The sequence below is a fragment of the Penicillium chrysogenum genome (assembly GCF_028827035.1).
Source record: "Penicillium chrysogenum strain IBT 35668 chromosome Unknown utg000001l_segment0_segment0, whole genome shotgun sequence".
NCBI lineage: Eukaryota > Fungi > Ascomycota > Eurotiomycetes > Eurotiales > Aspergillaceae > Penicillium > Penicillium chrysogenum.
The window spans coordinates 6707609-6723285 of NW_026622749.1; the positions used below are offsets into that span (position 1 = coordinate 6707609).

Here is a 15677-nt window from a genome sequence, read left to right on the forward strand (position 1 = left end):
GATAATCCCTAAAGCGGAAAGGGACAAGCTCCGAGTGCCTTGGCATTTATCCGGAACATACTCGCATTAGCATCCAACTTCCATTAGTATATTTCATTGCATCCACAAGAAAGTGGCCTCAAAAATCCATAGTCAAACCACCATGTCGGAAAAGTACCCCATCGGAACACGCGCTGAGAGCGAGCGTCTCGTCCGCGAGTGGGGGTTCCGACATATCTTCACCTGGACAGATGGAAGGTACGTAGATCGTTCTTTTTTTCCTGCAGATGAAACATCCAAAATGGGAGAACGAATTGCATCACTGGCAGCAAGTCGGTCTCACTCTCATCTGCAGATGCATGTACTGGTGCTGACCTCGCCCTCAGCAACGCCCATTATTCCCCGCACTCGCATGGCGGTCTGACAACACACCTTATCCGCCGTGGATCTCTGACAATCACTTACCCTGATGACAATGCTGAATTGTATAATGGGGATGTTAAAAAGGAGACATTTCGAGTTGGAGAGAGGGTTGATGTTCCTGCGGGGAAAGTTCATGAGGTTTGGATTGGGGATGAGGGATGTGAGTATGTGATTGGGGAGTAGGAAGAATGCAACCTTTGTCTTTGATGGATTCTTAAGTCTGTCCGAATTCATTGAATATTGGGACCTTCATGCTACATGAGCTCAGCTCATTGGTTTGTTCTATTTGATGTTTTAAGTCTAGTCAATAATGCCTCTATCATCTAATCACATACGTATCAGACAATGTAGTCGTGTCTAATGCAAAAATCTGAAATCAACTCTGTAGCGCAGTCGTTAGCATTCAGTTGAACAAAAGACAACTCCTAGACATACCTCTTGTTTCCAAGATCTTTGTTTTCAACGACGTATCGCGACCGCTCTTCGCTAGACATTTTATCCCAAATAGCGGCATTTTGTCTAGAGCCATATATTAGCAAAAGTAATTTGACCGACTAGAGTAAACGGGCTGACATACTTGTTGCGCCTCACGTAGTATATCTTGGCAATGATGAATATCGCCATACTCCACACCGAAAGAGCCATAAGAACCCTATTTCCGGTGTGATAATACGGCTTATCTTCGGTGCGGTAGATCTGGGATATGACGGTTAGTTATGGTATCTTGAACACGCAAGAACACCGGAAGTACTTACGTTGTTACCAACGATGTTACTGGCCTGCACCATCATGTTGTACACAGCAGTAGCAACAGTTCGCGTCCTCACAGAGCCCGCATTGCGCGATGTAATCGCAACAATGATAGCGTGTACGTAGGGCATACCAATCAGCATGATCAGCAGAACCCAACGCACCCAAGCACTAGCATCCTCAGAAATAGTCTCCAGCGCAATCAACAGGATCAGAGCCCAGAGCTCAGCACCGACACCAAGTAGGAGCCGTTGATTAAACCGCTCAGACACCCAAGTCCACACTAGCAGATTTACAATAAAAATGATATAGGCCGGGATAGTGAGCAGGTTCGTGTTGAAAGTGCTGAAACCGAGCGACTTCAGTTCAAGACTGATGTACGACGTAGCCGGCGTGTTAGGGATCATCCAAGTGAGGCCGAGCAGATATATGAGCCACATATCGTAGTCTTTAAGTGCCTGCCAGAGCAGCCTGGGCGTAACAGCCTGACGATTGTGCATGGATCCCTTGCTCGGGTCATCGCGCAGCACGCGATTAACCATAATTTTCTCTTCGTGCTCATTGAACCAGCCATTCTTACCGCGGAAACGGCCCGCGGTCTGCGTTGGCGAGGGCGGCATCCAGAATGCAGCGACAATACCGATCAAACCGGTGATCAAGCCTTCCAGGGCAAACAAGTATCGCCAGCCACCGGTGCCATCCGATTGGCGAATGTGGAGGAAGCCAAAGGCAAGGAAGGCGCTGATAATTGCGGTTGCTTCATATGTCACCCAGAAGTAGCTGAGCCGGATAGGCAATTCCTTGGACTTGTACCAGAATGATAGGAAGAGGATGGTGTCTGGAATGAAGCCGCCCTCGAGAAGACCGAGCATAGCCCGGGTTGCGAAGAACCCGCTCTTGTTCTGGATAAATGCCTGGCATGCGGCGATGAGACTCCAGCTTATCATTTGCACGGGAATCCAGCGATCGGGGCCGACCCATTTCGATATAAGCTGAGAGGGCAGCTCGGCGAAGAGAAATGTTAGGTAGAAGATTGTTTGACCAGTGTTATAGTCGTTCGTGGTCATGCCAAGGTCGTCCAGCATGTTGTCTGACGTGGCTTGGACGACGTTTCCACGGTCTAGCTGGAGCGCAAAGAAAGTCACGCAAGCAAATGTGCAAACACGCCAGTCAATCTGTGAAATGGGTCAGTTGCTGTAAGTTCGATACATGATACCATGAGTAACTCGTACCTTTTTAACCACGGCTCTCTCTTCTTGCTCTGTCCACTCAAAGTCCGGATCCCAGCGATGGGCACCCTCATATTCAGGAATGGGCTTGTAGAACCGTGGGTCTTCGGTAGTATCGAAAGCGCAGTCGGTCTGCTTTGCCTGAGGGCCGTCATATGTTGATGAAGATGAAGACTCTGCGGATGAGACTCTCGGAGTAGCCTTGGAGTCAAAGCGCTTGGTATCGGAGGCCGTTTTATTGGCTTTTTCAACCGCCATCTCGCGGTAGCTGGGATCGGAATCCAGATTGTGGATAGAATAATAGAAGCATCTCTTGGGTTGCATGGGCATTAACTCATATAAAGGCAGCAAGACGACATTGACTTTTACTTATCACGCCATATTTACCAGATGTCTCGCTTCGGTCTCTGCATATGGGTGGGCCAGGCGAAACGGTAAAGGTGTCAATCCAAACATTGACAACAGAAAGAATTGCCGAGTATGTTGTGCACGTGTGATTTAGAGTCCCAATTGCGAACTAGTAGGGCTGACTGGGTTGAATCAGGGAGGCCTAGACTGGAAGTCGGGAAGTGTTCCCGAGGGATTGTGGATATTAGATAGCAACATCCCTAGATAAAAGAGATTCTATGCAATTAGCAATTAGCATTTGAAAGTAATCGAAGAGCCGACGGATGTTGTCTAGTTAGGTGTTGGCTTGGCTGGGTCACGCAAGTGTAGTGGGAGTGACGTTAGAGTCAACGAGTGGGCGGGGCTAAATTGAGCAGGGATGCTTCGCAGACTCTAACCTGTTTCATGAAGATCTACATGATATTCAAAGTAAACGTGGTATTACACGAGGTGCGGAGTAGTCTATGCTATATTAGCTGTATAGAACGTGTAGTATTATACCCTGTCTAAGAATATATTTCAATAAGTCTACTTGGAACATTGACTATATGCAAGTTATTCCATTCAATATAACATCTAAGTAAAGCCTAAGCTGAAAAGCAACGATATCCAAGAAGCTGCAAACGTGTTGCGCGAGGGGAGTCGACTATCACGCCATAAGTGGATTTTGACACGAATCGTATATCCCGTAGCACATCAATATAGAGCCTACGAGTGATTCGTATTCTACTCAGATCACGATGATTGTCAGTGTACGCACGCCATTCATTTATCACGTCATCCTCATACAACCTTGGAATGCTAAGGGGACAATCATCTCGTATACAACATACTATGCAATACACAGTGTACCTTCCACCTCGCACAACCCCGCAGGCTCATTGGCTCGCTCGCTATGATCACGGAAAGTTGACACTGGCTTATTATCATTTCGTGAAACCCGCAAACCCCCGCAATGATGGCGCAATTCCTGTTCTCGGTTTGATCGTGCCGAAATGGTTATATATTGGCAGTGTTAACCCTTCATGCTATGGGGAAGACACCGAGAAAGTATATCTGATCACAAGGGGAAATACACATATACACTTTCAGACTCACTCCTAGAACATGGCTCCCTCACTTACTGAGACAGTGGGCCTTCGCGCCCCGCCTGTTGCGCTTCCGCTGAAGTCGGACGGCGGCCACAACAAGGAGAACCTGATTGGATACAAGATTGAAAAAGAGGTTGAGATCAAGGGCACAGGCAAGGTGCCTCCTGTATCTTATCCAGAATATCTGCCCGTCTGGGATAACGAAACAGAAAGGTATGACTATATCCTGGCTAATGCCGCCCCGCATCCCCATGGATATCATATCTAATAGACATCCAGATATCCTCCTCTGCAGCATTTTGAGCACTATGACCACGGCAAAGACGCCGACCCCTCTTTCCCAGACTTATTGCCCAAGGGTCAAGTCGAGGTCGACGAGATCACTCCCTTCATTGGCTCTGAGATCCACGGCGTGCAACTAAGCCAACTCTCTGACAAGGGCAAGGACCAATTGGCCCTCTATGTTGCCCAGCGACGAGTGGTCGGTACGTGATGGGAGACATTTTAATCCCGGTCCCGATCCCTCTGAGCGTCAGTCTAACAAATCCATACAGCCTTCCGCGACCAAGACTTTGCATCCCGTCCGATTCAAGAGGTTGTCGACTATGCCGGCTATTTTGGCCGGCACCACATCCACCAGACCTCAGGGGCCCCCAAGGGCTTCCCAGAGATTCACCTTGTCTTCCGCGGTGCTGACGACCGAACAGGCGAGACCTTTCTGAAGGAGCGCACGAATACTATTACATGGCACTCAGATGTGACCTTTGAGAAGCAGCCTCCGGGTACGACTTTCTTGTATGTGCTCGATGGTCCCAGCACAGGCGGCGACACCCTCTTCGCCGACATGGTCCAGGCTTATAAGCGGCTGTCGCCTGGCTTCCGGGAACGACTCCACGGATTGAAGGCCGTACACTCGGGCCTCGAGCAGATTAATGCTAGTTTGAACGGCGGCGGTATTGCCCGCCGGGATCCTGTTACATCGGAGCACCCTATTGTCCGGACTCACCCGGTAACTGGCGAGAAGGCACTTTACGTGAACCCGCAGTGTAAGTTCGAATAAACACATTTGGCGTAAGATTTAGAAAGCTGACATGTCTTGTTCTTGTGTAGTCACCCGCTACATTGTTGGATACAAAAAGAGGAATCGGACCATCTCCTCAAATTCCTGTACGATCACATCGCCTTGTCGCAGGACCTTCAGGCTCGTATTCGCTGGAAGGCTGGTACGGTCGTTGTCTGGGATGTAAGTTATAGCACCAACCTGTTCTTTCTTGAATGAGAGAAAAGACCCTGACCTTCACAGAACCGTCTGGCTTGCCATTCTGCCGTTTTCGACTGGGAGGATGGCCAGCGCCGGCACATCGCTCGTCTCACACCTCAGGCGGAGCCTCCCTATGAGACACCCTTTGATGGTTAGATGGGGCGCTGGAAGCCTTCAAATTCAAAATGACATGTAGCCACGATAATATCAACCCCAAATTGAGAAGAAACATGAATAACAAGGAAGAATTTTAAGTATCATACTTGCATTGTCAGCGTGGATCTAGCTTTATTCCTTTGTAACATACAGAACCAACAACTCAAGCCTTCCTGCGCCTGAAACGGCTCAAAAGCCCAACCTTCCACTCGTTAAACCTCCTGGCAGAGAGCGGGAGCATTTCATTACTCTTAGTCAACGCTTGCGACATTGCTTCAAATATCATAGACGGTAACTCCAACTCTTCCACGGACAAAGGCGAGGGATGTCCAATCTCCGGATGGAGCAGCTCATCCACATCGGGAGACGTTTGGTAGAATACCTTCATCGCTTGTTGAGCCATGATAGCACAGCCTGCACTAGAATTCGAGTATCGCATGTCTGGATTGAAGACCCAAAGCTGCCAAGTACAAATATTTGTTAGCGAGTGTCACTTGTAGATTTAGTAGTCTGCAATGCATAAAAATGGCGCAGGAACTGGATATGGAATGGAATACCACCTACCACGAAACCGCTCTTCTGGCCACAGTGAACGACGAATCGACGGGCGCTTTCTCTCTCGATCAATTCAAGTAACTGTGCAGCAACAATTGTTTCTGTGGGGTGAACCTCCCACTTTGCAACGTCTGCCTCACAGCTGGGTGCATTGGTATTTAGGGATACGCTTGCCTTCAGGAGTCGCCATCCCTTGGCGACTGGATCTTCCATGCCGATGATGGCATTGCAGTTTGTGCAGTCGAGAGTTCGTTGTGTTGAGGCTTCAATGTTGTGTATTTGCTCTTCATCATTTCCCTGGATTGCATTGCTTGTCAGTAAATTATAATTATAGCGGGAATTGGAACTATTGCGCCGGATGGAATACTTGGAAGTGAACGGGAACACATTGCATTTAAGCTCATATATAGATATTACCCACATCACATCACGCAAGGAGAATAATATAATGTAACTCTTATAATCACGCCCGCTACATTGCTCAGATAGCCGGCGCTGAAAATAGAGAACACTCTGAGTCACAAAACAGGGAAAAAGTGGCTCACACAAGTCCAGTATCGCAAACGCAAAGAGCGAAATCCATCTCCGGAGAGAGGATAACTACTCTTCTAGTTCGTGATCCTGTTCCTGTGAGAGGACCACCTTCACCCTGGATTGCAAGTACACAAAGTGCATTTCGTCCATCTTGGGCAATTGTATCGGAGGCCACCCCACCGACATCTGAGTGGTCCCCTTCTAAGTTGCCCGGTTCCGGGGTAAAAGGCAGGATAAAAGGGATCGTGGGAAAAAGAGATGTAAAAGTCTTACCTTTTTCAACCCTGTGCAGTCTGTTTCAGCCACAAGGAAAGTGGCAACATCAACGAAGACCGTCCCGGAAACAGCTACGACGTGGCTATCCGCTCCATATCCCTTAGTCTGTGCGGTTTGGTCCTCCTTCTCGAGCGCAGAGTCTTTCTCGTCTTTCTCGTGGCCTTCATGGGGGTCGGGTTTGTGGCAGTGCCAGAAATCCATCATTTCAGCCCAGTTTCCACTTGGAAGGTCTTTCCAGATCCATCCCGGTATACGGCTTTCGCCTGGTCCCTGATCAACCGACTCGGATATTAACGAGGAGTTGAGGAAAGCATGTTCACATTGTCGACAACGAATACGAGTCGAAGTCGACATTTCCTCCGCTGACCAGGGCGCATATTCATCTATTAGTTCATCTCGAGACGCCAGCGCCTCTTCATCGGGATCGACCTGCATGCGGAAAGAAAAATCGTAGGTAGGATCTCCAGTGCCATCGGGGTCTGATTTTGATGCTGTTCCAGAGGTAGTTTTCAACGCGCGTCCAGACCCTTCGCTAACACGTGCTGGCAGTTTGATTGTTTCTGTGACATATTGAAATGGTCTTGATAAGGAGACTGTGACTGCTTTTCTTGATTCTGAAAGTTGGATATCTGGTCTGATTCCGTCGAAGTTTGCCGTCCCAGGAAGCGACACATAAAGGGTTATCTGGCGAATATTGGGTAGGAATTCTGCGTGTAGGTAGAGGGGTACATCGGCATCCTGCATTGTGGAAGTCGTTGTCCCAAACAGGAATGGTGTTTGATGACTGGCGGTGTTGGATGCTTCGAGGTCAGAATAATAAGGGGAAGTAGGGTGAGTAAGCGAGGTGACTATCTAGCAACCACGCGGATCTGAATATTCTGGCTTTTCAAGATCCTGAGAAACATGTCGCGTTTAGATTAGCTGATGTTGGCGGTGATCTCGGCCACGATGATGTGCGCGTTTCTCAAGTGCAAACAGTGCAAAGATTCAACACGTCAATATCTACACGTGACCCCATGCACTACATCAATTATTCACTTCCATCGTAGTCAAGGACCGGCCGTCAGTCAATATATTCCCTTCATATTCATTAAATCGTATATAAATTTGAGCTGAGTGGAGTGGAAAACATATGAGCAAAACCTACAGCTCATATCCGACAAAGTTACCCCGCCAATGCTTGAACTCGGTCACAAATCGCACAGCAGCCTTCAAGAAAAAGCTATCAGAATCGCCCCAAGTCGAAGCCAGTTCCTTCAGTGCTCGAGTGGTCCTGACAAATTGTACATTGGATGAGAATTCACCATTGACAGCATTCTCAGCAACCCATTCCCAGTCCTTCCCATTCAGATCATAATCCCGGATTTGGTCCATCCTGATCTCGGGGCGCAGTTGCGCGACGTAGATGCCAACACAGATTAACCACCATTGTCGAAGAAGAGAAATTTGGAACTGAGGAGGTATGAAAGGTAGCACGACACGGACTGCGTGGCTGGTTGCGAGGTTCAAAGCGAAGAACCAATCGTAATGCCCGGGCGAATCATCTGCAGCTGTTCCAACCAGCAAGGCAGCTGCAAGCTCTTGGCTCTCGCGGAACTGTTCAATTGGATTCTCGATCTTCCATGCCTTCCAGTGGTTGAGAAGCGCGGCGTTGCGGCTGACGAAAAGGGTATCGAGGTTGTCGCTGCCGGGAGTGGGGAAGAGGCCATCTAGGTCTTCATCTTTCCGGACCAGGTCGAGAATTGCAAAGAGTGACTTTGATTCATATGACTCCTTATTTTCCGAGTGCTTAGGCCCCCCCAGAGACTTATATATGTCATTGTGGCACGTTGCTGCAAGGGCGAGTGCTTCCATTCCGATTTCACGGCTGTCCATTTCAAAGGCGTACGCAAGGTGGATCAGCGGCAATCCGACTAGGCAGATGGTTAGCGCGTGCAAAGTGAGACCGGCCTTTCTTGGGAAGCATGAAAAACATACGAGAAGCCATTATAGAATCAAACATGGGCTCCTTGTCAGTAAACAGGTACTCGGCCACAACTTCCTTCCAGTCATAGCTGAGGCGGACCATTTCATCTTCAAAGAAATCCACAAACGCTCGATCAAATCTGCTTCGTATTAGCAAGTAGCCCCAAGTGGAAGAAAAGTTCAGACAAGGCCAGCAACTCACTTTCGACATCCCAGGTGGCCTCGCCAGTCAAGAATGGTTATTTCTGCCGGTGATTCCTTCCATTTAACTAGGTCAGACACTTCCTTCTCGTATATCCGGCCTAAAGTATCGGCGTCTGCCCCTTGCAGAAAGGAGGAGCTCAAGAGCTGCGAGCAGGTCAATGACATGGACTAATGACAAAAACATGCATACATAGGAAGTTCGCATCACTGAAGCAATCCAATCCACTCACATGTATTAATTGGTTAGGGAAGTTCCGACAGTCGAACAGTGAGTTCTCAACATGGTTCAACTTCAATAGGTGCTTGAATGCCCGGGCCGGCTTGTCTTGAGCGGTGTCGGTCTCATGGACTCGGACTGGGGGCAAATCAATCGCCCGCGCGGGCGAGGATGAGAACAAGCCAAGCGATGGCAATGATGGCCACCGAACATTAAACATTGTGTTGATGAGTGAGCTGTGTGTAGTAGGCGTTTGGATGAATTGTTGGGAAATTGTCACGTGAAGTAGAAGTTGATATCGATGGATGACGTATGAAATTTGGGGTTATCAATCTGGTCACATGATAGGCTAATTAATTCGGTTGGGAGCGCACAACATCGAACTACTTAGCTTGTGACAGACATATGCAAATATGGAAACGACCATTTTGACGGAAAATAAAGACTGTATTAGATGGATATTGTCAGTTTAAGCGAGAAGCATGTACTAACAGTTGCCAAAATCCCAAATATAACAGCTTAGTACCATTTTGCGGCGTACTACGTAGTTTCTAGTTATCAGATGGCGAGAGAGAGCTGCCTGAGTTGTGAGAGATTCCACATAGAATTCTAGTCTTGCACTATCGAGGTACATTGTGTGTAATACATCCTCCCATTTATAAGTCTAATCCTTGTGCTGTTCAACCACTGGAATCGGCTGCTCTGGCTGAGCACCAACTTCTCCATTGAAGACTTCCACTTGGATACGGGGCCCGACGAAATTCTTGCGTCCATCTACAAACCACTGGATGACGGAAATGACGAATACAATACCGAACGCCGCAACACAGTAATCTGTTCACATCCGATCAGCTTTGTGTTTTCGTATCACGGAAAATAGAAAGTCAACTCACTCATGTTGCTACCAGTGGCAGGTAGCTCAGGGGGGAACAAAAAGAGGACAGTAGTCAGGGCGATGTACATCAACGAAACCTGCGAAGTTTTGCGTCAGTAATAACTTCAGTGGAACTGCAGAGGAAGATATCATACGATGTTGAGGGTCCAGCCGAGAATTTCTGGCAGGACGAATGAGCGCTCCGGTAACATTCTTCTTCCTCGACAGCAGTTTACTGCAATTGGCATTCCATATGAGATACCAAGCAGCACCACTGACGCTGAGACAATAGCACTGAAAGCACTTGGAGATGTTAGCAGTATCCAGAATAAAGTGTTATTCATAAGCTTACCTGGATGAGCCCAAGAAGATACAACCGAAGATAGTCACGAGAGCCAGATTGAGATAAAGCGAGTTCAAGGGGACATTTAGCGTGGGGTGAACTCGAGAGAAGAACGGAGACGCAGGGAGACCACCATCACTATAACTACTATCAGTATAATAACTACTTTTGAAATATTGAATGTCCATAATAACGTACCGTGCGAAGGCATACACCATGCGACTACTCGTCGTCATGATTGCGGTTGCAGCGAACAGAGCGCAGACTAGGGGGAAGCTTTGAATGGTGTCAGTAGAACAAGGAAGCCACGGGAGAGCAGTAAGGCCTACATCAAGAGACAGATCGCGCCTGCATTGCTTGAAGTGGCATTCTTCAAGATCGCAAGGAGCGGGGTTGCTGCAGAATCAATAATTTTGTTGATATCGCCAGCCACGAAAAGCAGTACTACAAGGAAGATCGTGCCAGTGACAGTGCCGATACCGACACAGGCAATCATGATCTTGGGTCCCTCAACCGAGGGATTGGGAATTTCTGTACTCCGTTAGCCTCAGGCCCATGATTAAGCGCAACACTTTGGAAGTTACCTTCAATCATGTGGGCGACGCCATCAAAGCCTGTAACACCAAGACCGCCTTGCAGAAGCTATGAATTTGTCAGATATGCCCATGAATTTTTGCATTAGACGACATACCCCGAGCAACCACGCAACTCCATCAGGCCCTACAAGAGTCAGTCCAAGAAAGATAAATGAGAATAGTCAGGGGAGACTTACATCCTGTTTTGTTGATAAAATCGGTGAAGACAAATCTGTCGGTTGTCAGTCTTTAGTTGAAACTAAACCATGGAATTGTCGACCACATAAGACGTACTCTCCGGAGTTATAATTTGGCGAGGCACATGAAAGTACGGTGATGCAAATGACGGCAAATCCTGTCAGAGACCAGATGACTGTAGGAATTAGTAGAAGACCTCGGACAGCTCGATATAGGGTATCTCACAAGCGCCCTTGGTGACATAAGGCATGATATTGTTCATAAAGGCGTTAATGAGGAAGGCAACAATGTTGTAGGCGAAGTAAATTAGGAATTGGTGCCAGCGCTGGGGGTTATAGCTCTGGATCAGAACGTCAGTCAGATATATGAATCTTGGAGCCGAGGAGTGACGTACCGGGTTCATGAGAGAGATCACACCCTGGATGAGCTCACTGCCCAAAAGACCAGCTGTCGCGACCAGCGCAACCCAGCCAGAGCAGTTGATCCAGCCCGTAATCCAGGAAAGAATTGGCATCCATTTACTCCATGAAGTCACAGCGACCCAATGATACTGGCCTCCGGCGGTGGGGTATGCAGAAAGAAACTCGGCTAGAGAAGTTGCCATGCACAGATTACAGATTCCTGCAGTAATAAGACCTGTCGGGACTCATGTCAGCTCTAGATCGGGAGGATTAGACAGAGAACCAAGCCGATACATACCCCAGACGATACTAACGCTGCCTCCCGAGGGCAAACTGAGCCCCAGACTTGCCGATAAAGCGGTCCATGACTGTCCAGTGTCAATTGTTGATTCTTATGGAATCTGGTAAGCTTTCGGTCGCATCACGTACATTTAGAATGGCAAAAGCAAGACCCAGCATTGAGCTTCAAGAACGAACAGAGAGGTTAGCACAATCCAGGAATGTGTTTCAATTGTAGCACATACATCAGCGAGAAGTTTCGCTTCAACTCAGACTTATGGCCCATCTGGGCCAGCTGAGCATCATCGCTATTGTATTCTTCTTTGTCCATGGCGAGTATGTACCACAGGCAACAAGTGATGGAAAGAAAAAAATCAGACAAGGAAAAACAGGGATCTTAAGCAGAACCCGGATGAGACAACATGACGACAGATTCTCGAATATCAATTCATATTCCCAATCTACTTCTCCGCTACCGTTGTCTCCCCGCGGGGGAAGCGAGTACGGAGTAGCGTTATGTAACGGATTTGGGGTATAAAACCTCGGGACTGAGGGATACGATAACCAGCCGTGTCTGTGACTGGTCCGGCGGACCGAGAGCGGCAACTTCAGCCAGTTAAAACGCTGCAAGATTATCGGGCCACCAAGGCCCTTGATAGTCGCGAACCGACGATCCATGGCTTGCGGCGGCAGCCCCAGTGCTTATGCCTTATTCGACGTATCATTGGTCAACTGTAGACCCACAGGCCGACTAGCGGGAAGCAATGTAACTGGGGGAAGTGGACGATCTTCGGAGGCGGATAAATACGAAAATATAGGGTGATATGCAAGATAGATGAAGATATATTAGTCCAAGGTCTTGGCCAAAACCCTTGGCTTTACTGCTTTTGTAGTCGTAGGCTTGTACGGCATTTGTCCCTGTTTCAGTGAATTGGGCCGAGATGTTCAGGAAAGCGAGTCAATGTGGAGCGGTGGGCCGCAAACCTTCCAAGGTTGCTATCTCCTGTCCTATCTCTGGAGACAAATACTCCTATGTAATGTGTTGTACATACTTGATTTGTTCCCATTGTGTTTTTGTGCTTAGGCCTTGCCTTTTTTTGGCCACTAAGTAGGACTGAGCAGAACCTGGCCACGCAGAAACACCACTAACCCAAATAGAGCACGCCTCAAACATGACAGACAGGCCTTCCCGCTCCCAAGACACCGGTCAAATGTAATTCCAACTCGCGCATAACAATATCTGGCCGTAACTAATAATGTTTCCTGCGAGTGACTCCCCGCCGCTGTTTCGTGATTTGTCCTCGCAATAATGCCGAACGTCTACCCCTAGTGGGAGGCCAGTCGCTGCAAGCAATCAAGAATGCCTGGTTTAAGGTTAGTCAACATCACCTCTCATAGAATGACTAGACTCACCTGTCACTCCATGCGTCAACATCGTCTTCGCCTCAGAGCCTTGTGAGCCTATTGTCGCTGTCATGGAGTAATCAACTTCACCGGTGCTCTCCATCTCATTGGCCCACCTAAACAAATCCTCATCCTCACGGTCACCACCAATGATCAACAAGAAGTCAGGCTTCGAGTTGTTGGAGCTTCCCGCGTAGCGCCACGCCACTTCCGCCGCGGGACGCTTGTTTGTATTAATAGGCTCAGCTATCACAGCAGACTCATAGATAACAGCGTGAATGCCCTGGTTGGCACAGGCATCGTTAATCTGGTCTGCGCACTCAGCTGCGAGACGCTTGGCCATTGCTCTGTCAGCCACCGAACCGAAGTGGAAGACGATCGAAAAGTGGCGCATTTCGACCCAGCTACCTTCCATTCGTTCCTGGAAGTATGCAAGGATACAGGATACCCCTTCTCTCCACGTATCCGTCTGCCCTTCGCTCACCAACTTCTGCCATTCAGTGGCGTGCGGTTCACGCAAAAAGCACCCATTCTCGGCAATCAATCCCACACCAGCAATATGGCGGAAGTGGCGCTCCTGTTCCTCCAGCGTTCGCGAGCTTACCACGTACACGACGTTGAGTGGATCGTCTGTCAGGTCGGTCAAGGTTGTTACTGCACGTTGGGGCGTGACAAGAAACATGACACCACTTGGGGGTCTCCAGGGTGCTAATGTGCCTTCGTATTGGATAAATATCATGCGACGGCGCGCCTGTCGGTATTGATCTTTCAAACGGTCGACGGAAAGACACGGTAGAGTGCACCTTCGGTGCGATAACTGCTCGCTGCAGACATGAGACAGCCTTTCTTTAAAGGACTTGACCCAATTTGCTGCTGAATTATCCAATAGTGATCTGTGCAGCTGCTCCCAAGCTTTCTTTCGCTCTTCCCGGTTCCGAACTAATGCCGTATGTATTGCATTTGCGCACTGATGGAAGTCCCAAGGGTTGACTAGGAGCGCATTATCACCAAATATGGATGCACTACCCGTGAACTCGCTGAGAATCATTGATCCGTACGCCTTGTTACTATAGAGCCCGTCTTGGCAGTAAACGAACTCGTGGCTGGTCAGATTCATTCCCTCTCGAAGGCTGGTGACTATCAGCACGTCTGCTACCGTGATAAGTGCGACGTACTGTGCCGACAAGAGGTCCTGCCTGAGAAATATTAAGGGCTGATGTTCAAGGGTTGTATAGGCGGAATTTATGCGTAGAGCAATGTCGGATATACTCGCTTCCAGGTCGGGCTGCCGTGTAGTGCTGGTAACTAATTGTATCAAAACAATATCGTTCGCCCATTCCCGGTGTGTGTTAAGGAAATGTTCATAGCTTAACAGCTTCTGGCGGATCCCTCCGACATAGTCCATCTTGTCGTGGGAGATAATGATCCGCTTACCACGGTACCGAGCCAAGATAGTGTCGATCAAGAGCCTAATATCGGCTAGCTGTCTTCGCCGGTCCCATAAGGTAGGATCAATGCCGATTGGGAATGTACCCACGTTGACAAAGCGGTCGTTTAACTGAATCCCTTCATCGGTAGCTTCCACGGAAAGGACTCTGCTACAAGATCGTAGGAAATGACCGGAGTACTCGTCGATCTGGAAGCCGAGCAAGTCGGCACCGAGTAGACCCTTAAGTAGCTCCTTACCCGTGGCCAAGCACCTGAAAACTTCGGAGGACGGAAAAGCGGTATGAAGGAAAAAACCAATCTGGAGGTCGGGAACCATCTTTCGGAGCATGGCTGGGACCAACATCAAGTGATAATCCTGTACCCAAACCGAATCGCCTGTCTTGCAATGTTCCGCAATATGTTCCGCAAAAGCCTGGTTGACCCTCACATAGTAGGCCCAGGAGCAGTCCTCGTAGGCTTTACTTTTGGGGCTATCGGGAACCTGGTAATGGAATATCGGCCAGAGGATGGTCTTGCAGTGCGTACAGTGTCCATCGAAGTCACGGTCGCATACAAACACGGGCAAGGACCCATACTCGTCCTTGAGTTTTTGCTTAATGGCCATCCGATCATAGTCCTCCATTGTATCCGTTTGTGTTCCGAGCGTGCCAACCCACATTGTGTCCTTGAGGTAACCGATATCCTCAGCGGAACGTATAGCGCTTGTTAAGCCATCGTTGACTTTTGTTGCAGGAATAATACTCCACTGAGTCGCGCCATTTGTAGGTGACCCGCCATTTAAGTGCGGTTTTGAGGGAAACGGATAACCCGTACCCTTCTTTGGTGGAAGGGGTGAATCGGAAGTAAATATGTTCTTGTGGTTTGGGGTGGCATCCGGGGTGGCATCCGGGGTCAAGTCAATTCCATGCAGTGTCTCATTGTTGAATTCACCATTGCCTCCACCCGGTGGTGAGTTCAGGCTCTGAGGCAGGAGGGGATTTGGTGATGGAACTTCAGAGCTGCATGAATTTTGGCGGGTCACAGTGTAAGGGAGAGAACTAGAAGGCGATTTGTATCAGATACGTATGCGAGGGAACCCCATGACCACATACAGAGACGCGACGAAAATCGTCATATCGAATACCTCA

General features: G+C 48.6%; 7 protein-coding genes across 7 annotated transcripts; 2 read left to right on the plus strand and 5 right to left on the minus strand.

Moving 5' to 3' along the window:
- Window positions 1-142: 142 nt before the first annotated feature.
- Window positions 143-585, plus strand: N7489_002660 (uncharacterized protein; the record flags this gene model as incomplete). The annotated part of the gene is made up of 2 exons (XM_056708415.1): window positions 143-237; window positions 366-585. The coding sequence occupies 2 exons, from the start codon at window positions 143-145 to the stop codon at window positions 583-585; spliced, it is 315 nt and encodes a 104-aa protein (XP_056572717.1).
- Window positions 586-759: 174 nt separating this feature from the next.
- N7489_002661 (putative transporter) lies at window positions 760-2639 on the minus strand (the record flags this gene model as incomplete). The annotated part of the gene is made up of 5 exons (XM_056708416.1): window positions 760-784; window positions 838-921; window positions 980-1098; window positions 1158-2327; window positions 2385-2639. The coding sequence occupies 5 exons, from the start codon at window positions 2637-2639 to the stop codon at window positions 760-762; spliced, it is 1653 nt and encodes a 550-aa protein (XP_056572718.1).
- A 1236-nt stretch (window positions 2640-3875) lies between these two features.
- On the plus strand, window positions 3876-5276 carry N7489_002662 (TauD/TfdA dioxygenase family protein; the record flags this gene model as incomplete). Its single annotated transcript, XM_056708417.1, has 5 exons — window positions 3876-4072; window positions 4139-4344; window positions 4414-4909; window positions 4970-5102; window positions 5163-5276. The coding sequence occupies 5 exons, from the start codon at window positions 3876-3878 to the stop codon at window positions 5274-5276; spliced, it is 1146 nt and encodes a 381-aa protein (XP_056572719.1).
- Window positions 5277-5439: 163 nt separating this feature from the next.
- Window positions 5440-7385, minus strand: N7489_002663 (HECT-type E3 ubiquitin transferase; the record flags this gene model as incomplete). Its single annotated transcript, XM_056708418.1, has 3 exons — window positions 5440-5736; window positions 5841-6128; window positions 6639-7385. The coding sequence occupies 3 exons, from the start codon at window positions 7383-7385 to the stop codon at window positions 5440-5442; spliced, it is 1332 nt and encodes a 443-aa protein (XP_056572720.1).
- Window positions 7386-7784: 399 nt separating this feature from the next.
- N7489_002664 (questin oxidase family protein) lies at window positions 7785-9247 on the minus strand (the record flags this gene model as incomplete). The annotated part of the gene is made up of 4 exons (XM_056708419.1): window positions 7785-8554; window positions 8619-8746; window positions 8809-8954; window positions 9041-9247. 4 exons carry the CDS (start codon window positions 9245-9247, stop codon window positions 7785-7787), a joined length of 1251 nt encoding a protein of 416 aa, XP_056572721.1.
- Window positions 9248-9691: 444 nt separating this feature from the next.
- On the minus strand, window positions 9692-12028 carry N7489_002665 (GABA permease GabA; the record flags this gene model as incomplete). The annotated part of the gene is made up of 15 exons (XM_056708420.1): window positions 9692-9861; window positions 9921-9999; window positions 10057-10204; window positions 10254-10382; window positions 10443-10520; window positions 10574-10775; window positions 10829-10886; window positions 10936-10964; window positions 11017-11051; window positions 11114-11192; window positions 11243-11357; window positions 11412-11653; window positions 11717-11786; window positions 11848-11881; window positions 11943-12028. The coding sequence occupies 15 exons, from the start codon at window positions 12026-12028 to the stop codon at window positions 9692-9694; spliced, it is 1554 nt and encodes a 517-aa protein (XP_056572722.1).
- A 995-nt stretch (window positions 12029-13023) lies between these two features.
- N7489_002666 (trehalose-6-phosphate synthase) lies at window positions 13024-15664 on the minus strand (the record flags this gene model as incomplete). Its single annotated transcript, XM_056708421.1, has 3 exons — window positions 13024-13061; window positions 13111-15587; window positions 15642-15664. The coding sequence occupies 3 exons, from the start codon at window positions 15662-15664 to the stop codon at window positions 13024-13026; spliced, it is 2538 nt and encodes an 845-aa protein (XP_056572723.1).
- Between the last annotated feature and the right edge of the window lie 13 nt (window positions 15665-15677).